This window comes from Thermobia domestica, chromosome 13 (assembly GCF_964235325.1).
Source record: "Thermobia domestica chromosome 13, izTheDome1.hap1.1, whole genome shotgun sequence".
Classification (NCBI taxonomy): domain Eukaryota; kingdom Metazoa; phylum Arthropoda; class Insecta; order Zygentoma; family Lepismatidae; genus Thermobia; species Thermobia domestica.
In genome coordinates this window covers 71,903,063-71,928,258 of record NC_137466.1, presented here as the reverse complement: position 1 = coordinate 71,928,258, position 25,196 = coordinate 71,903,063, and the positions used below count along the sequence as shown (strand labels likewise).

The 25,196-nt window shown below is 36.0% G+C and overlaps 1 protein-coding gene across 1 annotated transcript in view; it reads right to left on the bottom strand.

The window, feature by feature from the left end:
* didum (dilute class unconventional myosin) overlaps positions 1-25,196 on the bottom strand; it is a 295,555-nt gene that overhangs the window by 61,378 nt on the left and 208,981 nt on the right. The window contains exons 11-16 of the mRNA XM_081735899.1: positions 24,871-25,077; positions 22,458-22,577; positions 20,848-21,044; positions 8,758-8,869; positions 4,986-5,197; positions 1,761-1,935 (exon numbers count right to left, since the gene is read on the bottom strand). Coding sequence (XP_081592025.1) covers positions 1,761-1,935; positions 4,986-5,197; positions 8,758-8,869; positions 20,848-21,044; positions 22,458-22,577; positions 24,871-25,077 — 1,023 coding nt within the window. The remainder of the gene's footprint in view (positions 1-1,760; positions 1,936-4,985; positions 5,198-8,757; positions 8,870-20,847; positions 21,045-22,457; positions 22,578-24,870; positions 25,078-25,196) is intronic.

Sequence of the window (25,196 nt, the reverse complement as noted above, 5' to 3'; positions counted from 1 at the left end):
CAAGGAATTCCAGCTAATAATCGTCCATCAGGTGGCACACAGGCGTCAGCCAAAATTAAGAGATATTTACACACAATTATTCGCTCTCTCTTGTTTTACCCGGGCGGGCTACTTTTTTGTGGGCCGCCCTGTATTATTATTATATATTAACATTAATTATTAATTATTCTTTTACTCTTACGGACAATCAATCCCTTGATTTTTATCTTTCTGCACTTAAATATATCTACTTTGAGCATCACTAACGCGGGACAATATGGTGCCTTATTGGATGCTTCTCAGTTGATTTCTTTTTCTTTCATATTTCTTTCCTTCCCTTCATTGTCTGATAAGTGTTTAGCGAAAAACTGCAATTATTCTTTATGTAAGACTAAAGGAGTCTTACATAAAGACTTGCCAGGTCTAAACATTAACAACAGGAAGTGTACAGGAAATTTCGAGAGTTCATCAGGGCGTACATATGAAGTTAACATCCCATCTGCCTTACAAGAATTAGCATAAGTTCTGGAAAAACAAGAGGCAAGACGGCCAGCTATGAGTTTCAAACGGGCGGACTTCCAATTAGAGAGAGAGAAACACAGTTAACCATTCACCTATGCATCATTTTACAATATGTGAAACATGTGCAACTATGAAGTGACTAATGAACAATCCATATAGAATTTTACATACATAAACATTACTTTATTGTAATGAAGATAAATACTTTTTACAGTTACTGCGGAATTTATAGCAAACTACAATTTTCGTCTTTCAATTGATTTAGATTATAAATATCTTGGTCTATCAACATACAGAGTTTGGGCATGTTGAGCAAGGTATGCATATGAAATATTATGGTGGTAGTTAGTACCAGAGTTACAGGCTTTCAAAGTTGGGATTTGGACTAGTCAAATTTTCAAAAAACCTCTTTTTTTAGAACAAAAAAAAAAAAAAAAAAAAACATTGAACAAAACTACTATTAAAGTTAATTTGAGAAGCAGTTGTAAATGTAGTGTGTACTTACAAGAACAAAGATTTGTTTTAAAAAAATATCAATGACGGAAGATTTTTTCTGGAAAACTTACTAGTTATACAGTGTTTCAGATTAAATATCGGAGTTTTAAGGCTTTGTAGTTTTTATTATAATTAACTTACAACTATAAATAATTCATCAAATGAAAGAGCAACTCAGTTTTGTACTCATACATGCACATGCACTTTTCTTTTCTGTCCGCCGTTAGAAAGCGCTAGAAATAAAGATGACAATTAGTGGCAGAAAGCTTTTTGTGTTTTACATTTCGCAAAGACTGCATCTGTAGTTACAGTGCAACGTGCTTTCCGTATTAAATTCAACTGCAATCCATCAAGTGATGATAACATCTGTAGCCCCAAGAAATCAATTCGGGAATCTAGTCGTGAATTAGCAATTCTAGTGACGTCTGTGTTGAGAATTTTAAGGGGATTGAGGAATTTAAGAAGGAGGGTTGAAGCAGTTATTGCAACGATTATTCCAAAAACACTGATCAAAATTTGGGAAGAACTCGCCTATCGGACTCGATGTGTGCCGTGTGACGAATGATGCTGACATTGTACACTTGTAACAAAGACTGTTGAGTTGCTCTTTCAATTGATATATTATTTATAACTGTATGCTAAATGTAACAAATACTACAAAACGTTACAACCACGATATTAATTTGGAACACCCCGTACGTTAACTCCTTCTTTTCTCTTTAATTGCTTTCATTACTAAAGCTGGATCAATTTATCATCCCTACCTTTGCATTTCTCCGCATATGCTCGTATCGCTGTCTCGCAAACTTCCCTCTAATATGTGCTTGCAATCCAACCATACATCTTCTAGCCTTGAGGTACTGGGTTCGTTTAACCCATCCACGAACATACCTCTGAACTGTGATAGCTGCTTTCGTTCTGCGGAGATGATTGGCTCGCCTGAAATATTTTAATCGAGACTTCATTCCTGACATCTTAAGCAGTAATTTTTAAAAGGTATTGTCCCATTTAAAAAACACATTTCTGAAACATCTAATAAAAGATACTTACCTTGTAATACTTCCCGAGTTCTGTGTTAAATATCATAGAATTGGTGTTCCATAAATCAAAGATAACTTATATCTTATCAATATTTTTTATTTATATATATATATATATATATAGATTTGTAAAGTAATTAACTTGTATTATCACAGGATTTAAATCCTTTATCGTATTTAAGTAGATAAGTCATTCATCAAAATGTAAGTAGTACTAGATGAAGGATTCGTACAACCTGATTAAATCTTTTATGCTGTGAAATCTTATTTCGCAGAAGTGGTAAGTTGGTCACAGATTTGTTAAATGAGTACTTTCAATATTTCTATATGGTGTTTATATTTTATATATTGCAAATTGTAAAGAACTTCCATCTTCAGGTCTATAGAAGTATATTCAAGAACATTCATCCCATTTAAATAAAACTTACATACATATATAAATTCATATCACGAACGCTGTATTAAGTTTGAACCAGGAAATTTCTGATAAGAATTAACTTAACATCATAGATCTATAGATCAAAAATCTCGAGGTAAAGCGAAGAGGTTAGATATGGTAGAATTGATGTTGATGTAGCACGAGTTTAAAAGTCACATTACAAACAAATGAAAAATGAAATGAAATCTAAGTTTTACGTCCCACGCTTATGCCGGTTAGGCTAAAGGAGACGGTGATGATGGGAAATGAATGAAATGGTGGAATGAAGAAAGTGGGAGGAAACGGGAGAACCCCAAGAAAACCCACGCACACGGTGCTTGTCCACCACAAAGTCCACACGGTACGAGCTACAAACAAATGAATAACATTCAACATACCATATTTAAAAGTTGAGATTGTACATAAACCTTCTAGTGATTCTTTATACTACCTTCATTACCCCTCCTAGCAGTAAGTATTCCTTAATATCTGCTGTTCTTGAAAGTGCCAATTACTTGTCCTGTAGAAACTTTTATGGCATTACCTTGACTTTTATTAAAATCGTTATCGGTAAGTATAACTATTCCATGACTCCAGCATTCGATTCTCCAACAAAGAGAACGAGAACATGGGCATGAGCACAATCTAACATCAACATGCAAGCGAAACTTTGCAGAATGGCCATCCAAGATAATCTCCCGACCGAAAGACTGATGATGCATTGTCTTTGCGAACTGCCAACCGCACCTTGCGCCAGTTACTCAATCTTGAACAGGGATAACCACCAAAGGAACGTAATTGTAACGATCGAAAGTTGCATGAGTGGCGTCTGGCAAGCCACAGGTGCGGTACGTTACTACATTGGGTGAGGCGTGGGTGTACCTTTAAGACTGCGGCAAAGCAAGAGCCATCATCTACAGAGATAAAGACGTGAAGCGCTTCACAAAATGAGTCCGAGCAAGCAAACAGACTTTTTCGAAAGGGTTCCGGTGGTTGCCAGCTACTGTCACCGTGGCACTGTCACTGTCAACTGAAGATTCGCAGTGTAAAGAATTGCGAAACCAATTCGTAGTACTACCAGATGATAATCTGAGGCAGATCTACGAATAGATGCTCACAGAAATGTACAGAAACGAGATAAACATGGTCCGCATCCATCAAGGCAAAGCTTCATCACACATCAAGATCATCTCTCGCATTCCATCAGTATTTAAAAGAGGCTATTGCGATACGTCCCATACCTTTCAATGACATAACTATGAAGTATTCAGATGCAAGACCAATGGACTTGTATGAATTTGGAATATTTAAAAGGGCTTTGGGCAAGAGGCATATGACAACTATGAGTGGAATCTGGAAAGGTGTCAGAGAACGGGACAAGATCCCCCCCTCATAATTCTCCAATAGAGCTTTCTGCAATGGAAACTATGTTATCGGGCCATCGTTCGATACCTGAGGCATATCGAGCACTGCCGCACATGGTGCCTTGGATTTTCGTAACTATTTGGTAAGTACAATTTGATAACACATACGGGAAACAGCCTCTAGAAGAAACCTTCAGAGAGAAAAGTAAATTAAATCTTCAGCTCTCAAAACGCTATCGGACTTGGTAGTATGTTCTTCCTGTACATATTTTTTTCTTTCTTTAAATTGAAAGAAAGATGCTTGGGGTGTACTCACTCCCTCATCTTTGGCCGATTTAAATTACAAACAATAGGAACAATTCTCAATTGTAAAAGAAAGCACAAACTACTATTTTCTCCCGCACAAAAGTTATGGCGCATTTTCCTTAATAGAAGAGGCGGAATCTACACCTTTATCCTTGACGATTTCAACCTTAAGCAATTCAGATAGTTCTTAAGCCTCGAGGAAAACAACTACATGTTTTATGAAAACACGTTTTAGGATACACTTACTTAACCATAATCGAATTCAAGCCCTGCACAATAGGCCTAATTGGGAAGGTTTAAAAGAACATCAAGACTGAATAATTTTCGACTCATACACATACAAATGGATGTCATGTAGAATAGCAGAATCTCACTCCAATTAGTTTGTTTCAGCACAGGATGTATAAAAATCCCGGGGTCATAGGCCAATCCGTTATGGATAGTAAAGATACGAAAAAATGGAAAGAGGAAAATCGTTTCAAATAAATGGCTTTCAATCTAAAATGGTGAAATTTTTCCAATCGTACAGGACGTTTGGCCTCCATACTTGTAAGGCGTACTATATTAAATGAAAAGGGAACGTTACATAGTTGGCCTATGGCCAAGGACTTTTGATATACCTGACATAAATAGTACGACTTAAAAAAAAAAAAATAATTTTAAAGTTCCATGCTCCTATCTATATTTACATGTAGAATTTACTACTTTTCTTCTTTCAAGCCTTGAGTTTTACACCTGTTTACGTATTCTACTTGCAGGGTTCTTCGTCAAGTTCTGGTACATTTTTAAAGATAGTTCTCAACTCTAAACCTCTTTAAAATTATTTTACTTTATAATTACGAATAGCAAATAAATACTCACCTCCTGGCCAAACATCCTCTCCAGTACCGCTGGATACAGATTGTACTCTTTCGTATTTTACGATAACGACAACGTGCATTGAATCCTCTGACATGTTTCTGGAGCATAATACAGCAATTTCGTAGACGATCAGCACGCAGTTTTTCCAAGTAAGCCACTTGACCAGCTCGGAAAAAGATCTTTGCTTTGCCAAATTGGAACTTATCCTCTTCCTAAGAAAATTAAAAAATAAAATAAATAAATATACATTGAAACATGCATAGATTTGACTTACAATACACAAGCAATTATTGTTCTACTTATCTAACGATATCATCAGGAAGGATTGGATCAGGAATTTTAACGTCCCGTTTCAATACTGGTTGATGAGACAGGATTTAATGGTTAAAGTAAGTCATCCAAGGCAAATACCATCACCAGAAATTGAACATAGAATCGCGCGCAAAGAAAACATCCGCAATACAATGAAACTTCCAGTTTTACGTTCCAGAATTATACCGTTTAGGCTAAAGAAGACTGATGATTAATGAAAGTGGATGATTATAAGAAAGAATTGGTGGAATGAGAATGTGGAAGCAAACAAAAGAATAAATAAAAAACAGACATTGTGTTGTCCACCACAAATCACATGGCCTTGGACAACGTGGGATCCCTCGCACCAGAGGTGAGCGCGCTCTAGCACTGAGCCACTACGCACCTCAAAAGCAGTCCAGTTATCAACTTCACTATGAAGGGGTATTTTTAGAAAGAGATTGAATAATTTGTATTGAATAATAAATCGACAATTAGTTTATATACACACTTGAAACCAAAATAAGACACCTACCAAGTTATTATTTCAAGGCTTTGTCACACGTGTAGGAATCCAATGATTCACAATACGAAGAAAATAAAGAGTTTTTTCTTCTAATTATCACATTATTCTGATGAATTTTATTATTATTTTAAAATTACAATCTACTATGACTAATGTCAAGCCTTGAATTAATCCGTTAAACCACGGGTTCTCAACCAGTGGAACGCGAGACGCTATTGATGGTACGTACGACTTATGGTAGTATTGATTAATAATATGCTTTGGTGGTATGCCGGTGGAAAATACGAAATCTTTAAGTTTTACGTCCCACGATTATGCCGGTTACGCTAAAGGAGACGGTGATGATGAGAGATGAATGAAATGGTGGAATGAAGAAAGTGGGAGGAAACGAGAGAACCCCATGAAAACCCACGAGCACGGTGTTTGTCCACCACAAAGTCCACCCGGTGCGAGCTGGGATCGAACCAGGGACCCCAAGCACCGGAGGTGAACGTTCTACCACTGACCACCGCGCCCCCAGGTATGCCGGTGGAAAAGATTGAGAAACGCTGCGTTAAACAATTAACGATTAAATGAATCCAATAAAATTGTTAATATTTAATTGAATCGATTAAATTTTTAAGAAATTCATTTTTAATTCATAAATTGTTAAACTATTCACAACTTTGAAAAATAATGGTTAATTTTTTTAAAAAATAAAAAAAGACATATGAAATGAATATTTTATTTCGGTCTTTTTTCCAGCGTATTTCGAAAATATCATAACAGTATTTTAGAGAAGCAGATTATCGAAGGCCGATTTCCTTAAGTAAACATTGCGACCTTAACTTGCCTTGAAGTCAACAATAACGTCACATTTCTTCAAAGAGAAGCAAAATCTGGAGTGGATTAAGCGGCTGTAGCAGTTTTCAATTGACGCTCCACAAGCTCTTTCAGAGCATCAAAGATGATTTTTGATGTTCACATTACTAATTCTCTTTCATATTATACACAAACTGTGGTTTAACAGCATTTGATAAGTTTTATTTATATTGTGTATAATCTTATTTGATTATTTTGGTTAAAGAACAGCGGGTGGTAATGTAAAATATTATTAGTTTGGGTAAAACAGAACATATGTATCATTACAATCTTGTAACAGGAGCGGAAAGATCAAGAACAAAAGGAAAATAACAGAAGTGTAGAATTTCATGATGTTGAGGATCTACGTTCTGTTCTGCCCATACTTTCTACACCCTGCATTTCTAACCCGGAACACAGAAATACGTAGAACACTGTTAAAAAGAAGGGAAAAAAATCTTCCATGGAAATAATTTATTGGTGGCACTCATGTTTTATCATATGGTCAAACGAGAAGCAACTTCAAGTTTAAAAAAGGAGGCGGCTTCGTGTTACTGCATTGTACTCTTCATACGCTGATGATTTCTGAAGAAGCAAGTACATCATACATAAAGTCCGATTGATGGTATGTGATTTTCTGTTCGGTAGACTCAGGCTGAATATCTGAAAGGCACGTGTGATAATCCAGTAAGAGTATATAGAATGGAGAAATTGTGAACTAAGCTCAAGATGTATATATCTCGAGGTTTATCTGCTTAACATTTCTTAGTAATTACAAATACACCTAGCAGAAGAAACACATAGAAGGTAATCCTAGATCTACGCCATTGGAAACAAAGTACTTCCACACTTTATTCAATAAATGATTAAGACGATCCAGTTTGCTTTTCTTTCTTTCCTACAACCCAGAAATCTATTATGTACAAACATCATAACTGTTAGGTACCCTAATTTCTATATTTGTGAAAGGTCTTGAAAACAACTTGGTCTACTAAATAGCATTTTATAAGTATTTTAAATGTCTACTCTCCAGAATTACCATATTGTTATTGGATTAAATAACAAAAATAAATAAATACATAAAAGGAAAACATGCTATAAAACAAAATATCTGAAAAATCATATTTTACAAAAACTGACTTATCTTTTGTTTCTATATCAGTTTAATGTAATTTATGCTCCTGTTATGCTGCCTACGTTTCCGAAAGCAATGATTGACATTCATAAACCTGTCTAACGTTTACCAGCCTAAGGCAGTAGACGGCTTGATTACGTAGATCTGCCGTAGGCAGTTCGACTATACAAAATCAGCTACACTACCAAGTTTTCTTTTTCTTTTTCTTTACAAAGATCCAGATGCGTATAACGATAGTGTCGTCGAGAATTGGTAATATCGCTGTCAGGGCATGTGCTAACTGCCAAGTCCACTCTTTTCGTGTTCTGGTAATAACTTCTATTTTGCTTGCAGCAAAATTGACTGGTATTTTTACAGGCTTATCTACGTACTATAAACGAAGCGTTTAAGGTGAATGAAAATTCAAGTAACAAAGCACTTACTACTCAAAGTAATTCAGTAAAATTCGGAATACTGTACTTCATTCAGTTTTGCAACACTTCTCTCTAAATTATTAGCCTTCAACAACAAATTACAAAACGCTGTAGCTGTAACAGTTAAATGAAATTCAGTAAACCGAGGATATGAACTTGAGTTTCATTGAACTGAGTTGCAGAAAATCTAGTATTTCAACCGAACACAACAAATTCCTATCACTGGTTCACTGGACTCATTTACCTGTAACTTCATCGCTACTAAGAACTTAATACATGAACTCATGATTGGATGAGTTTAAATATAACTATTATTATTGTTTGCATCATGCAGTTAAGATGTTCAATAAATAAACTTACTACTCGCAGTACCAAACACTTAAATTAAAGCTTAGAGGTACTTAATTAGCTTAAAGAAATGAATTTCAAAATCGAATAATCCAGATTAAAGAATTCCACAGAACACAAACTACAATTGAACACTTGAGACTTGAGACTCATATACGTATAAAGGTGAGGGATTTTAAAGTGTGAAAAGATATGATAGGTTTTTGTGAATATACTAACCTTAATAAAGTTATTTAAGATCTTTTCACAGGTCCGTTTCATATTGTTGCGTGAAATGTCCTTCGATCTACATAGGACACGATATCTTTGGAAGAAATCTATGTACGTCCACCTGAAATGAAATACAATTTCAGAACTTACTTTTCTAAAACTTGTCCAAAGACTTAAGTGCGAGTGCCTTTTTGTAGCCTGAATTCGAGGACTGATGATAGCTGAATTCTCATTTCAAAATCTAGTAGCCTATGAGCTACAAGAACGTACAATTAAAGGTGCGCTGGCGCCCCTCAGCTTTACCAATAATTTTTGAACTTTTCAAAGTCTTAGAATAATACATCCCAATTTAAAATAATAGTAACTTAAAGATAAAGAAGTGGAATGTGAAAATATTCGAGGAGTCTCCCTTCCCCACCACCACCACACACATATACATACACATAGGACAAGCTAAAACTTTAAATTTTTAATTATTCACTTGGCAATTTTCAAACTATAAAAGGTAACCAAGAAAGCTCTGTTGCTTTTTGTGGAGGTTTCTGTTCCATTGGCCTTCACACCGTGAGTTGAATGCGAATGGAGATAAGGCGAAGGTCAGTTGTTGGTATGGATATATCCAACATACCACCTAGTTGTGGCAGTTCAGTTACACCGTGAACTTGAGTAAGGACAGAGTGAACATGGGACCTCTACAGAGCGTCGTAAGGGCGTCTACGCTGTACGAGTTCAAAGTGGGACCTAACGCCGCTGCAGCGGGGCAGAAGATATGCCAGGCCTTTGGTGAGGGTATCGTGACTACGCGGACAGTGCAGCGGTGGTTTAACAAGTTTAAGGACAGTGACGAAACACTCGAAGACGCACCACGTGCCGGAAGACCAACACATACACAAAATGAAGATCTTCAGGCAGCAATTGAGGCGAACAATGGCTAGACAGGTGAGGAACTAGGACTACAATTCAGTGTGAGTGGAGAAATCATTCGGCAGCACCTCCATTAACTTGGAAGCACTACAAATTCGGTCGATGTGTCCCACATGATTTGACTCCGGGCCAGAAGGCAACGCGAGCAAACACCTGTGTTTCTTTGCTGTCTCGTCTGGACAGGTTGTTGACATGTGATGAGAAGTGGTTCCTGTACGAATCTCCACGGCGCCGTCGTCATTGGTTAGTGTCCCATGAACCGGTTCCAAAACAGCAGAAACCAGCCCTGCACCAGAAGAAGGTCCTCATGTGTGTTTGGTGGACTGCTCGCGTCATCATGCATCGGGAACTTCTACCAGCTGCTCAGGGCATCAATGCAACTGTGTACTGTCAGCAGCTAAGCCGTGTTCAAGAAAAACTTAAAACTTTGAAGCCAGCACTTCTGAATCGCAAAGGGGTTCTCCCGTCACAGGACAACGTTAAGAGCCCTCACTACTTCTCGAGCATGTCAGATTTCAGTGTTCTGGGAGCGGGGAGAAGGGTAGTGTAGGTGTGGCCATTCGTCTGTCAGTCGAACTCGTCCTGTAGTGTTTCCACTTTGCATTAAATATCGTTATCGGTACTTAAACATTTTCCTCTTGTTTTGTCATTTGTTAGGAAAATTCTACCACATTCTCATAGGTGACGTATTCACACAAAAGATACTACAAATTCCTTACTGTTCTTCTTGCAGATTTCGTACAGAACGTTAACTTTCTTGTCGAATTATTTTTTTTCCTTTAGACAATTCTTTCATATCAGATATGGTAACCTTGAAATTAGTTCTCATCAATAAAACGTGTAAATTTCGGTTATAAGTTTTCTTTAAAACTTTTCACTGCTTGAAAACAATCATAGTGAACCTTCCTGACATCCCTACAGACACTGATCTCAGCATAAACGATGAATCCTATACTTCTGGGACAGTTTACTGCAATACTTCCGCGATGCTTGAATGACAATGAAGTTGCATTGTAGTCGACTTCGAAACTACCCTGTACTCTGCAACAGCACTAGAGATATGAATAAGCGACATACCACACACACACAAATACACACACACACACTCACAACGTGTGAACACAGGTTCTTCTTAGAAACGCGCGCGCAGACTTTTGATACCTGCCGGACAGATAGTAAAATTATTCCCGCACTCCACAGTCCATTGACACGGTTTCCAGCTGTGGAGGAGACCTTTCAGTTTGTCAAAAAGATTAAGGGACTTCATAATGAGAACTGCTATGTTGCGTTTCCTGAAGATTTGTTTTTTAGTCTCCCATTGTAAGAAAGCATATGCCCTATGCAATTTCAGAAACGTATATCACAATACTTCACACGCAAAAAATGCTAATACAGTGGCGTCACTAAAATATTTTGTTTGGGGGGCTGAAGATCTTTTGGGAGGCATACTCTCCAACAACCCAAAAACTCTGTTTAGTATTTTAGAATCATCTTCAATCAAGGACACAATGAAATTCGGTTTTGGGCGAGGGAAGGGGGGGGGGGGGGAGAATATTGTTGCTGCTCTACGCTTTCATATTTTTGTTATCATAGTCATGTTTATTTGTTTCACTTTTATCGTTGCGGAAATGCACATTCTTGTACTTCATCGATTCATTCAGATACGAGGGTCACTACGAAAGTTTTGAGATACACATTGTTGTGGCACAGTATTTGAATTCCAACAATTGCGTTCGGTAGTGGTATCCAGAGCGAAGAAGCGAAGCAAGTTTCAACTCGCCTCGCTTATCGGCATGGCCGTATCGCCTTCATTTGTTTGTTGATGTGAGCAGTATTCGGCTGTCTAGAATGAAGCTCGAAAGGGATCATTTTCGGGCAATGATCCTTTACGATTTTAAAAGTGGTTTGAACGAGACACAAAGCCTTGCCCGTTTGCAGGGGGCATTTGGGGACCTCTCCTTCCCGTGCTACAATTTTTCGGTGGTTTGGTGAATTCAGAAGAGGTCGGACATCGTTTAAAGATGAAGAGAGAGCTGGACGTCCGGCAACAGCTGTGTCAGATGAAAACATTGCCGGTGTGGAACAAATGATTCGAGAAAATCCTCGAACAACTTTCAAGAACATCGAATCTACAGTGAACACTGGATCGCCAGCAGTAACAAAAATTCTTCATGATCATCTTCGGCTCAGGAAGGTTTCATCTCGTTGGGTGCCTCACACTTTGACTGAACACCAGAAGCGCATGCGTGTGGAATGGTGTGAAGAAATGCTTGCAAGATTTGATGGAAGCAATTCTCGACGCGTCTCTGACATTGTTACTGGTGATGAGACTTGGATCTATCAATTGACCCTGAAAATAAACGCCAGTCTACAGTTTGGATCTTTCCAGACAAAAATTCACCCACGAAAGTGAAGCGACCGCGAAGTGTGGGAAAGAAGATGGTCGCAACTTTCTTTTCCAAATCTGGCCATGTTGCAACTGTTCCACTTGAAGAACAAATGACTGTTAATGCTCAGTGGTACACCACTGTTTGCTTAACAAAAGTGTTCCAGAAGCTTCGGGAACGGCGTCCAAGAACTGGATTTCGTGGGATCCTGCTTCATCATGACAACGCGTCCGCACACACGGCCAACATCACAATTCAGTTTTTAGAATCTACGGAAACTTATGACTCATCCACCGTATAGCCCTGACCTGGCCCCGTGTGATTTTTTTTCTATTCCCCAGGATCAAAGATCCCATGCGTGGCAAGAGATTTTGCAGCCCTGAAGAAGCTGTAGTGGCTTACGGGAATGAACTTTCAACATTTGAAGAAAAAGACTGGCAACACTGCTTCCAAAAGTGGTTTTCGAGAATGCAAAAGTGTGTACAGTGTAATGGTGAATACTTTGAGAAAATGTAAGTGTTAAATTGATTTTAAGTATGTAAGTTATTTCACATATCAAAACTTTCGTAGTGACCGTTGTATAATCACGCAACTTTTTTCTTTCTTCACATTTCCTTCTTTCCTTGATAGTTATTTTTCTTAAAAATACTTCATGAAAAACTTCTTTCTCAGCAATCTTATTTTTATATTCGACTTCTGACCTGCCTGAAATAGTAATACAATAAGATAAAAATAGGCAATAATAAATAACATATAAAATTTCTTAAAAGTTATCCATCTAAAATTTGCCGCATGAGATAGTTTATAGTTGAGACCTCACCTTGCGGAAACTAAGAAGTAAAGGAATGAGAAGTTCAGTTCACATAATATTTCCAAGTGAGAAATACGATAGAAAAGCATAATTACGTCCAGTGGCGTATTTACGATTTTGTTTCGGAAGGGGCTTTCCTAACTTTCGGGTGGGGTTTTGCCTGGAAATGTGAAAATTCTGCAAGATATTTCAGTTATTTTATTATAGTAAGATTTCAGGGGGGGAGGTTAAGCCCGGAAGTCCCCCTAAATACGCCACTGATTACGTCATAATCATAATAGCTATCGCTTTTCTCAGCTAAATCTAACACATCAACAAGTATCTGTAGTCGCTCGCCGAAGACTGAACTTCACATTGAGAACTCTATACAGAACGCGTTGCTGTTTGTTGAAGCAAAAAGAAGACAACCCAATATATCATGAGTCTACTGATGGCGTGTTAGAATCTTACTTTTGAAATAAATTTCTCAGTATATAACGTATTTTCAGTGTGAGATTTGGGAGGGGAGCTTGGAAGAAATTTCCGGGCTTTAACCCCCCAAATAAGGCCTAGTGACGCCACTGTACATATAGTCGTCTTCTGAAAATCAAAACGAAATTAGGTAAGTAAATAGGCCTATGTATATTTTTAAATAAAGTGCTTACATACTGAACTTGCATATAATAAAAAGTCTCATATCACAGAAACAGACACTTTGTATTGGGTCCATTATTTCCCTTAAATGACTGCATAGTAAACAACAAGATGAAAAAAAAAAAAAAAAACATGCTCAAATTGGTTATATTTACATATTATCCATACACTGAATAACTTACGTTTCGATTCTGTTTCTTTTCCCATCCCCTCTCTCTTTTGCAGGTACCGTAAGACACGGTTACTTTGCACACGATTTAAGGAATTTTAAAGAAAATCGCATGTAACTTAGAAACGTAATGATTTAGAACACTGTATTTTAAACATATTATAGCTAGATATGTGTGGAAAACATTCGTATAAGTTCATTAGTAAACATTCAGTATGACCATAGTTACTGAAATATAAACTTTGGTGAAAAGTAACCCCATAGTTGGGGTCACTTTGCACAACATACAAAAAAAGTATGTTAACATATATACGAATATAACGTTTCTGTGCAATGTTTTCCCTTCAGAATTTATACATTTTACTTTCTACACAAAAGTGCATACAGTTTACAAATATTGATATTAGAACGAGGGTACTGGTATCGATACTAAGTATGAATTACCAATATTTGTGAAGAAAATTATGTATTTTCTGGTACCGGCACAGGGACTACATTCTAATAGTTCAGCATATGTCCCACATAAATGCCAACTCAGGAACAGAAAAAAATCCCCGTGAACTGATTTGCCTGGGTTATTCCTTATACCCAAGAATATCATCCCAACCGTAATTAGTGGAAGATTTACGGAGTTTGAGACTTTCAGGCTGAAGTCTACCCAAATTGCATGATTTCTTTTTCAAAAAATCTAATGCTAATCATCGAGCCGTTGACAACCCTAAACTCGGGCCGAGCAGCTATGAACATGTTTGGCCGACGCTCTATGAGTTTTAACAATTTTTGGCTCAAGCCCGAATACTTGTTCCTCCGGAACTCAAACCCAGAACCTCGTGACCGATGTCCTTGCCTCCTGAAGACTCCTCGAAGACCGAGATCGACAGTCAACTAGTTTTAAGTATTTCAGTCCAAACCGCCGACCTTTCATGGTTATACACAATGTTATAATAATAATAATAATAATAATAATAATAATAATAATAATAATAATAATAATAATAATAATAATAATAATAATAATAATAATAATAATAATAATAATTAGTAATAGTAGTAGTAGTAGTAGTAGTAGTAGTATAATCATCATCATCATCATTGATAATTATACTGTCTATGTAGGATATTTGAAGAGAGTACTTGGAACTACACAGGGTTTAGCTCAAATTGGCTCGTTTTGGCTCGACTCGACTCGAAACTTGACCCAAATTCGAGTCGAGTTGGAACAAATTTTTCGAGCCGAGTTTTCGAGTCGACCTCAAAGATATCTGTTTCAAGTTGAGTCGAGTTTCAAAGAAAACTCGCTCGTGCCCATCCCTAAGTATTACAGTCTTCATTGATAAATCAGTGGCCACCCCTAGAAACCTGGAACGGTGAAACGGATGTCAAATCAGGGAGTTTCTGGGGCAAACTTCTAATCTCCATACGTTGTTATTTATCATTATACCCATTATTACAATTTTGGCCTATTATGATTTGAAGCTAATTGAACTTTCATTCTCATTTGTGAAAATTGTATTATATGGAATATGATTACTTATCATCATTAACAGGAGATGGGCAAATATGGTTTTTCAGAGAGAAATGGAAAGTTTCGCCAATAGGGACTGTTGCTGCCCTGATATTTCTGCTTTACTCTAGCAGAATTATAATCATTGATAATATTACCTCTGCCTTATATTAGCATGTTTCATAGTAAAATATATAATACTAAAAATATGCAAAATACAAATCAATTACTTACTATACAGTGACCCTGGTGGAATGAGTGGTTACGCTCGTCGCATTCTAATCAGTGCTTGGGTTCAATTCCCTGTGGGACACAAGTGGCTCGTGTCTCACGTTAAACTATAGATCCCGTCCTTTGGACGTCATCATAATCCCATAGAAGATAATGGCAAACCACCATGGGCTCACCTTGCCAAGAGATATTCGGGTTAAAGATCTACTTTCGGGCAGAACACTCATCATCATATAATGTTCATCGTTAGTTGTCTCCATTTTTTAAGTTCCGTTTTCTTTCTACATCACTTCAAGTGCAAGACTTTTTTTTTTTTTTTTGCGCTAGTAACCTCACCTTACGATACGTACAAGTAAAGTGAGACATCCACCAAAAACAAACAAAAAAAAGAAAAAAAAGAAAGAAAGAAAGAAAGAAAGGAAAAGAAATAAATAGCTGCAGGCACGTGTAATGTTAGATGCGTGGTATTCGCAAAAAAAAAAAAAAAAGTTTTTAGTATTTGTTGCCAGGGTAACTCTATTATCACTGGCATGGTACTGTAACTTATCATTTAATATTAGCAATGTCCGTTGACAAATACTAGCCCGGTTTCTGAAATGATGTTCGGGAAGAGAAACCGAAGTCAAATAGCAGTAATAGGTGAAACAATACCAAGAATGTATCTGCAGCACACCAACAAAATGTACTCAAAATTATAGCCTATTTGTGAGGTCCTAGAAAGGATAATGACTCCAGCTTTCTGAATTTCTCGTAACCTTCTTTAGACCATCTGATTTTCTAGTCAGTAAAGTGTTTTTCCTTTGATTTTCCCTCAGTGATTTCGGTTGCTACTTTGCCACAGAACCGAGAATATTCAGGGCCGGCGAGAGGGGAGGGCAGGAGGGGCCAGAGCCCTGGGGCCCGAGGCCCCAAAGGGGGCCCGGCGGCCGAGGATAAAGAATTACTAAATGTTGTATTTTTTACTCAGTTCGCTTCCAATCAGTGCGCTCTTTGTGTAACAATTTTTGTGTACTGTGGTCTTGCAAAGAAATGACAGATGACAGAGCCAAGAACAAGCAGCTTCACTAGTCCAACGATACCCAAAAGATTTAGGAGATGATCTTTCTGATGAACTGCATAGCCTGAAATTGATATATTCGGCCAATTTTGGTGAGAAAACGCTTTCACCATGGGATCTCCTAAATAACATCAAAACTTTGAATCTAGAAACTTTATTTCCAAATCTGACAGTGGCCCTTCGTAAATTCGCCACAATCCCTGCTCCGTTGCTAGTGCAGAGCGCTCTTTCTCTCCGTTAAATAGAGTAAAAAATGTTTTACTCCCTACAATGTGTCAAGACAGATTATCAAGCTAAGGCTTGTTGGCAGTGGAGACAGAACTTATCAAGTGTACCAAACTGGATGCTCTCATTGATGAATTCGCCCTGAAAAAGGCCAAAAAGGGAATTTTGTTGTAACTATACGTAGAAAAGGATAAATTGTAACTGTAACAGTTGTCTAGTAGTAATACATATAATAAATTTCTTCTACAGACAATTACTATTAATATCATATTATTAATCACACTATAATTAACTTGAGCAATATTTCATTGAAGTAACTAAATTAGGCCTAATGTTTCATGTCTCTAGTTAAGGAAGACTAACTGCATAGCTTACTTCTATATAATTATTTATAGCAACAATTTGTGCAAAGATTTCATAGTACAGGGTAGGTTGGATGGTTGAGAACATTTACTTTCTCAGCTTTTATTAACTATTTAATATGTTCTTTTTGTATTTCCTTCACCAATTAGTGTGTTTGAGCATTAGGGGAGAACTTATGCTATTACAAATAGATAAGTTACTTTTTTCTATATTTTGATACCATTATATTTAAATATATATTTTTTTAATTCATTTTAGTTTTGAAGCCTTCAAAAATCTTAGAACCAACAAGTATAGGGTCTAACCAAAATCATAAATAGTGATTTTTTTTTTTTTTTTTTTTTTTTTAGCGAACAGTGAACATAGGCTAGGTTCGCATTAATGGCCTAATAAAGAGTTCAAAATAAGTCTTAATGTTCATTTTAGTTTACCTCCGTCCAAAGTGGTAAGTACGTAAAAAGTCATTTAAGGGGCCCGGGATTGCTCAGCCTCTGGGCCCGCGACCGCTCTCGCCGGCCCTCAGAATATTTATAAAACAAGAATGCCCTTCTGATAAGGATTGTGAACAGGGACGTACTCAGGGGGTGGGTCCTGGGGGTCCGGATCCCCCTGAAATTTCGACTTTTGTATAAATTTAGCCTAAGTTTAGGGGCAATTTTAGGAATTTTGATATAAAATACTCTCATTTTGAGTTTGGACCCCCCCGAAATAAATTCCTACGTACGGTACGCTACTGATTGTGAATTATGCCACCACCCCCGCCTACTTTACAATTTGCTTTCAAGCTCTTTACTTCTTTCGCATAGGCAAAGTATCAAAATACTTATAGTCTTTACTGATGAGTGATAAACATAACAGTGATATACTTGATAAAAGAAAGACAGAATTTTTATGCTGAAGACGTCCAGTTGATAGAAAAGCCATCAACATTTAGGGTATTCGGTGCACTAAATTACAAATCAAAATCTTAAACTAACAACTTATCTAAAAATTTAATTAAAAATCTACCCAAGTAATGAATGAAAAATTAAGAAGAAAATTTTGTCAATAGTTTCAAAATTTACAAATGACATTTAACTTTGTTCGTTCCCTCCAGGCAGCTAAATTTTCGCCTCGATTTTTCTTCCTTCTTGCAGAAAGATAAAGGCCGCTCTTCTTCCTTTTCTGAGATGGCATTTTCCTAACGATTACTTTCTTCAAAGCTGCACAAACACAGTGCGGAAGCAAAACAAAAACACACTATGCGTTCGCCCTGGAATTCGGAGATTACAAACCTACCAACAGAGGAAAGGATTCCCGAACGTGACATAAGCAAGCAGCCGATTTCGAACGAACTGAACGTCTGAACTCGTATTTCGCGCCTCCAAGAAGTTGAGTGAGGCAGACTGCAAGGAATAGTATCACTCCGCGCTGACGTCAGAAAGTGGGTGGGTCTATGCTTGCAGCAAACGCCGCCTATGCTGGCTAGATTTTTTTTAACGTACCATTTTCTTTTTTACGTAATAGTTTTGCTAATATGCATTCAAAATAGATTTTGATTTCAGGAACGTTTAGCAAAAGGTACAATCTACAAATCCCTGTTTTTACTTTTTCTTTTACGCAACAATTTGTTTCTCTGTTGAAGAGTAATTGATAGACAAGCTGTCAATTCGATATTTTATTAATACTTTTATTAATTAAAGTTATTTTACCATGCTTATTGGAGGAAAGAACTACAGACAACTGTTACATACAATTTAATCTATCTAACAAAAAAAAGAGCACAACGATATCTCACATGATAAGAGAATTAGAGCGAAAATAGATTACCATGGATTTAAATGGCAATAGCGAACTTGGACAGAATGCAATAACTCCTCTTAAGCCCCACGTGGCTAGGATGACCCGGGACACCATTCTACGCCTTGGATGGGAAACCATTGCATTCGCCATACTCCCCAGACATTGCACCGTCCGATTATTACCTGTTCCATTCCTTGGACAATAACCTTAAACAATGCTAGTTCAAATCCCAAATAGAGGTGCAAAATGCACTTGATATCTTCGCTTCACGACCCACCAAGTTCTACCACGATGGAATCCACGGTCTTCCAGAACGTTGGCAGAAGGTCGTCGATGCTGATGGGGACTATTTTTGATCTTCCAGGTACGTCTTAGACGACATATCGATGTTCGAAGGTGGGGGTGAAAAAGCGACAGAACTTTCTTGGTTATCTTTATAAACACAATAACACACTGAGCAAGCACATGTGATAAAAATATATAAAAACACTATCACATAACAGTTTCAACTACTGTCTCTTCATTTTTATCATATGCACTTGCTCAGTGTGTTATTGTGTTTAGTTTGAAAATACGGAAACAAGGCCTCATGGAATAGATATTGGCAATTTTCTGTATGTTTTACGAAATTCCATATTGCCAAGTTAGTGCAAATGTAAATATTAAAAGACATGTTTTGAAAACGACAAACTTCACAATGTACTTAAATTTATGAAGACAAAGCCTATATTATTAGAAAGTAATCCTTGTTATATGAATTATAAACGAAAAGAATCTGCATATATTGATAAATCTAGATGAATACGTTATTAGGGAGACAGAATAGGTAACTAATGGGAGAATAAGAAAATCCTTTTCCGATTTGAAGTTGAATAAATTGTTACAAAATATTAACTAACATCGAAGTATCTGACCCTGCTAATTAGCAGATTCATTTGCAATGTTATTGTTTTTCTCACTATCAATGTTCACTATACAATACGTTAGTAGTTGAAAGAATGCATATGTATCAGCTCATTCTTGTAAAATTTCATCAATGTCCCTACAACTCTCAGAAGATTAACTCAAATGATGCCTACACGTTCGAACATCAAGTAAGTATTACGTCACTAGTCCTGCACAAGTTAGAGCCAAACTTATTGAATATATTACAGTTGTCATATCCACGCATAAAAAACGATTATATAACGAACTAACTCTATGGCCTATGGAATCCGGAGGTTCAATACCGCGTTTACGAAAGATCTCCATTGACTTCTGTCCTTAGCCAACTAGATACAGTTTCTACTTTGTATTCCTATTTCTGCGAGATTCATCTAAAATATTGTCCCCCAATCTGTGCCTAGGTCTTCCTAATGGACGTTTTCCGATTGGATTTCCAAACAAAACTTTGAAAGCGTTCCTACTTCCTTCCATTCTAGTTACATAACCTGCCCACCTGAGCCTCCTAGACTTGCTGACCCTAGCAATGTTTGGTAAACCGTATAAATTATGTAGTTCCTCGTTATGAAGTTTTCGCCATTTCCCATTCCCGTTCCTCTCGGGTCCGAATATTCGTCTCAGGAGTTTATTCTCAATTTCAGTCTGCGTTCTTCCCTTAAAGTAAGCGACCATCTCTCGCAACCATACAGTACAGCAGGCCTAATTATCGTTTTATATATTTTAAGCTTCAAATTCCTCGACAGAATTCGCGACGACAAAAGATCTGAACTCAATAATAACACTTAATTCCTTGCTTTCAGTCGACATTTAATTTCTTTGGTGGATATAATTTTGGTCTATTAATATTGATCTTAAATGTTTGAAAAGATACACTTTATCGAAAGTGTTATTTGATAGTTTGACGCATCCATAATCTGCAGTATTACGATCCCAGTGAACTTTCATTTATTTAATTTTTTCTGCATTTACTTCTAAACCTATGTACCTACAAGCGTTTAATAAGACCTCTGCATTTCTTTCTATTGTTCTCCTATCATCCCCTCTCGCGTATTACGTATTCATATAGTTTACCTTGATGGATATCCTGCAGCACTTATCCTTATTGTTTCAAGCACACCACAGGCACGAAGTTGTTGAACTGCCCTCTCAGGATTATACACAAAGGGTTTCTTCTCGTCATTGGGTTTAATGCAACGAACGTAATGAGGGTTGGTATTGTTAAGTGTTTCCATTAACATGTTAAGTGAGTCTCTAAATTGTGATCCCACCTGTAAAACAGAACATTTTATAAATCAAATCATAGACCTTTGATTAAAAAGTTTCAAAATATAATACTTTGTAGTTGCAGGACGAATAACAAATTAATTAATTAATTATTACAAATACACATCCTTACCGATTCGATTTACAACTTTATAAAAATAACTAGACAATTTAACAGCATTTTTTCTCTCTCTATTGTAATATGATTCGTAACATTTTAATGTTTCACAGTTCGTTTTAAAATGCTGGAATCCATACTTAGAGGATTGTGAGTTTACAATGATAGAGTTTATCCATTTTCTTTTTCAAATTTTTATTATTACAATACATGCTCTTTTATATCTAAGTTAAAAAATGTTTAACATGAGCATTATTTGAATACAGCTATCAAGTTTTTATTATTTAATTTACAATATTTTACTGAACAGACTGTGCTTCTTGGAGTTGCATAAACAGCAAGACTAGCACAAAACCAATATGTATGAACAATTAACAATCATAATCTTTATATCGCATCAATCTTGGCACATTCGATGAAAAATTTTGATTTGAACAATAAAAATGTGAAGTTCTTTCTCCACTTTCACCTTCACTTTTTCTGCCCCAGAGGGTCCATGTCACCTACATCCTTGAGTGGTTTGGCTCCATTATTGTACTCTATTGTATTTTAGTTTCTCTTCGAAACTCAGAAATGAATATGAATTACTAGAACATTTCTAGCCTTTTTAAACTTTATTGAACACGTCAAATATCTAGGATTATGTGCTGTAATTATACAAAAATCTATATAAGAGAATTTGTATTTTAAACGCATGAGATAGGTAAAACAAAACGAAACTTAAAAAAAAAAAAAAGTTTTATTCTATTTATTTGAATTTATTTTATAAATTAAATTTCAGTTATTTGTACCTAGTATACGTTTGCTTGTACGAGTTCCAAATCCCAGATGTCTATGTATCTCGTCCAGTAGATATATGTTTTCAAGTAAAATGTTTGAAAAGGACATGATATAAATTATCGATCTTTAAATGGCATCAACACTTATGTGTATGTGATTTGCTGATATGATATGAATTGCTCGATGTTAAAACTGTATTAAAGAGTAACCTATAAAATAGGACAACCTCACATCTGGTCCATGTTTGCAATAATGACATTTTTTTTGTTGTTCTGAATGTACATTGTATCTCAATAAGAAAAAAGTACTACGTAGTTTTTTTTGCTTCATTAGAAATTATTTGTGATTTTGTGTACAAGATTTCCAATTTTCTTAAAATTTTGAAAATAATATTTTAACAAAAAATTTTTCACTGCTTATTTCAAATAAATGCAATTTTGAAATAATCACTCATACATTGAAAATATGTGAAAATAATAATTTTTGTTATATCAAATTAAAAATTTCACACAAAACTTACCGTCTTTTTGTGCTGTTTGGAAGTGGTAGAAGTCTTTTGAGCTGATCTGACTTTCACATTCGGTATACTTAGCTTCCTCCCATCACTTTCCTCAGCAAATAACTGCGTTATCAGTTTGTTCTGAAAAACAGACATTAAGAAAAAGGATAAATTTGATGTATTCAAACAGTGCAGAGAAAAAGAGAGATCATAAGTAGACGGTATGACACACCAGGTAAGAATACATTGACAGTATAACGAATTCCGACAAAAGGAATAAATGAGTGAATCCCCCTGGAAACTTGATTGCGAAGGCTAAAAACGGGAGAAATAATAATAAAAACATCAGGACAGTAAAAGGAACAGACTTACCAGGGCAAAGCAGTCCGAAAGAACACCTTTTCTAAGCTGCTGGTCAATCATCAAGTAATGTAGCAGCACGCTGTAACGTGGTGATTCAATTTCTTCGGAAGTGGAAGATTGCCAGCTCATGTTAGTAATTTTATTTTTATGCCTTCGTTCTATGTATTTTCTTATTACAATTTCCCATTCTATATTTAACCAGCTCTTGTCTAAATCCCACTTTGGATATCTTAAACAATTTTGATATCTTTGGATATCTTAAACAATGAACTTATCTTGATCTAGACATTAGGTGACGCAACAAGCTAGTCACCAGTGTCTACAGTAGGTCCATTGGAACCAGGTTTATAAATCCGCTCATTTAGCAGTGACCAAAGCAAATATTCGGAAGATTTTTTTTTTTTTTTTTTTTTCTGTGTGATATACAGCTTACTTCATTGGAATCAGATTTGTACAACGCGACTGATTACTTGTTGAAACTGGGTAGTATGAATGGATCAAGTTGGCACAATCAGGTTAAAAGAAATTTATGTTCTGATTGACCTAAAACCGAAACTATAGACATAAAATGGGTCAGACTACCTTTATACTTCAGATTGACAACTGCACTAAGCAGAATGTTAAATAATATGATTTTTGTATTGCTTTAAAATTCCCAAAACTTTAGGAAAAGGATACTATTCAATTCAGGACCTACTATACTGATTCCAACGAAAAATCAGTTTACAAGATAAAATGCAGTTGCCGGGAGGGTTATATAGGTATGACAAAAATGAACCTTTTAGTACGAGTCAAAGAACATCTCAGAGACGCCACAGCTGATAACCCATTTCAGGTTCGTCGATGCAGTTGAAAGAAACAAAACATATTATCGACTACTCAAGAATTTTATTCGGTATCAGAAATGAGAGACTTGTATTTGAAAATTTGTTTATTTGCGTAAGAAATCTGAAGTTGAATTTAGACAAGACCTGGTTAAATAAAGAACAGGAAACGGGTAATTAAGAAATACATACTTTGGCATAAAAATAAAAATACTAACATGAGGTGGCAACCTTCTATTTCCGAACAAATGAATACACAAATTGAATACACCCTGTTATAGCGTGCTGCTACACCATTTAACAAGTGACCAGCAGCTAAGACCTCGCATTGTTCTGTCATGATGAATCCATTCCTTTTACTTTCCCGATGTTTCTGTTATTCTTCTTGCTCTTCCTATTTTTAACCTTCATGATCAAGGCTCTAGGGTAGAGCAAAAGTTAGGAAGTATAAGGAGTTTCCAAGAACTACATTTACTTATAAATAAAATAACTATAGAGATTCCTGAGCACGTTAATATATTCTCTGAGCCGGATCTAATCTATTTAATCAAATTCAGCTTTACCAAAATAACGTCACAGATATCAATATTTAAACTGAAGGGTTGGGTGCAAGAACCAGGTATGTTCACTTTTAGAAATTTTTCCGGAACTGCCTGCTTCTTGGTTTAACTTCACGATGGACACTGTATTTAGGTACCTCCTTTTACATTATAACACTGAATATAATCATCGGATCCACATGATTTTTGCATAGAATATAGAAAGATCCTTACCTACTGAAACATGTGAAAATCTCAAATTATTATTATTATTATTATTATTATTATTATTATTATTATTATTATTATTATTATTATTATTATTATTATTATTAATAATAATAAGGTAGAGTTTTTACATCCAACCCTTCAATTATAACTAATACCATTAACATCTTAAGCAAATGCCTAACAAAACTCTGGTTTAGGATTTAATCTATCCATAACATAGATATCCATATTTAAAACTACTTTAAAATAGTGTCAAAATATTTAAATTTAATTTAGCCGCAAATTTTAAGTATTCATGGTCAAGTGTCAGAATATTTTAATTTTGCAGATTTCTCCTCGTGAAAAATGTAACAGAAGTCAATATGATTTAAACACATCTTTCTGTAAAAGATGTAAATCGCATCTCATTTTTGGCTAAAAAGAGGTTTTTCTATATTTCTTTCTACGTATATTAACTAAATATAGAAGATACCTTACCTGACTGTTTCTAAGAACTTGAATTTGTTCTTCGATAACAGTGTCTCTATTTTTCTCCAAAAAGCCTTCACTTTCATACTGTACATTGTCTGCAAAATGATGAATCACAAAAGCAGAATTTCCGAAGCGAGGTTTCACGAAGTGCCTGGATTTCTTGCACTTGTCATACAGTTTCTCGACCCACGATTGATCAGTCCCTTTAGGCATCTGAAAGAACAACAAATCTATAAGTGGTAAATTGTCGTATTTCTTCAAAACATAACATTTCTTAGTAAGAAATTTAAACCAGATTGTTTACCGGTAACAACCCCATTTAAGACTCCAGT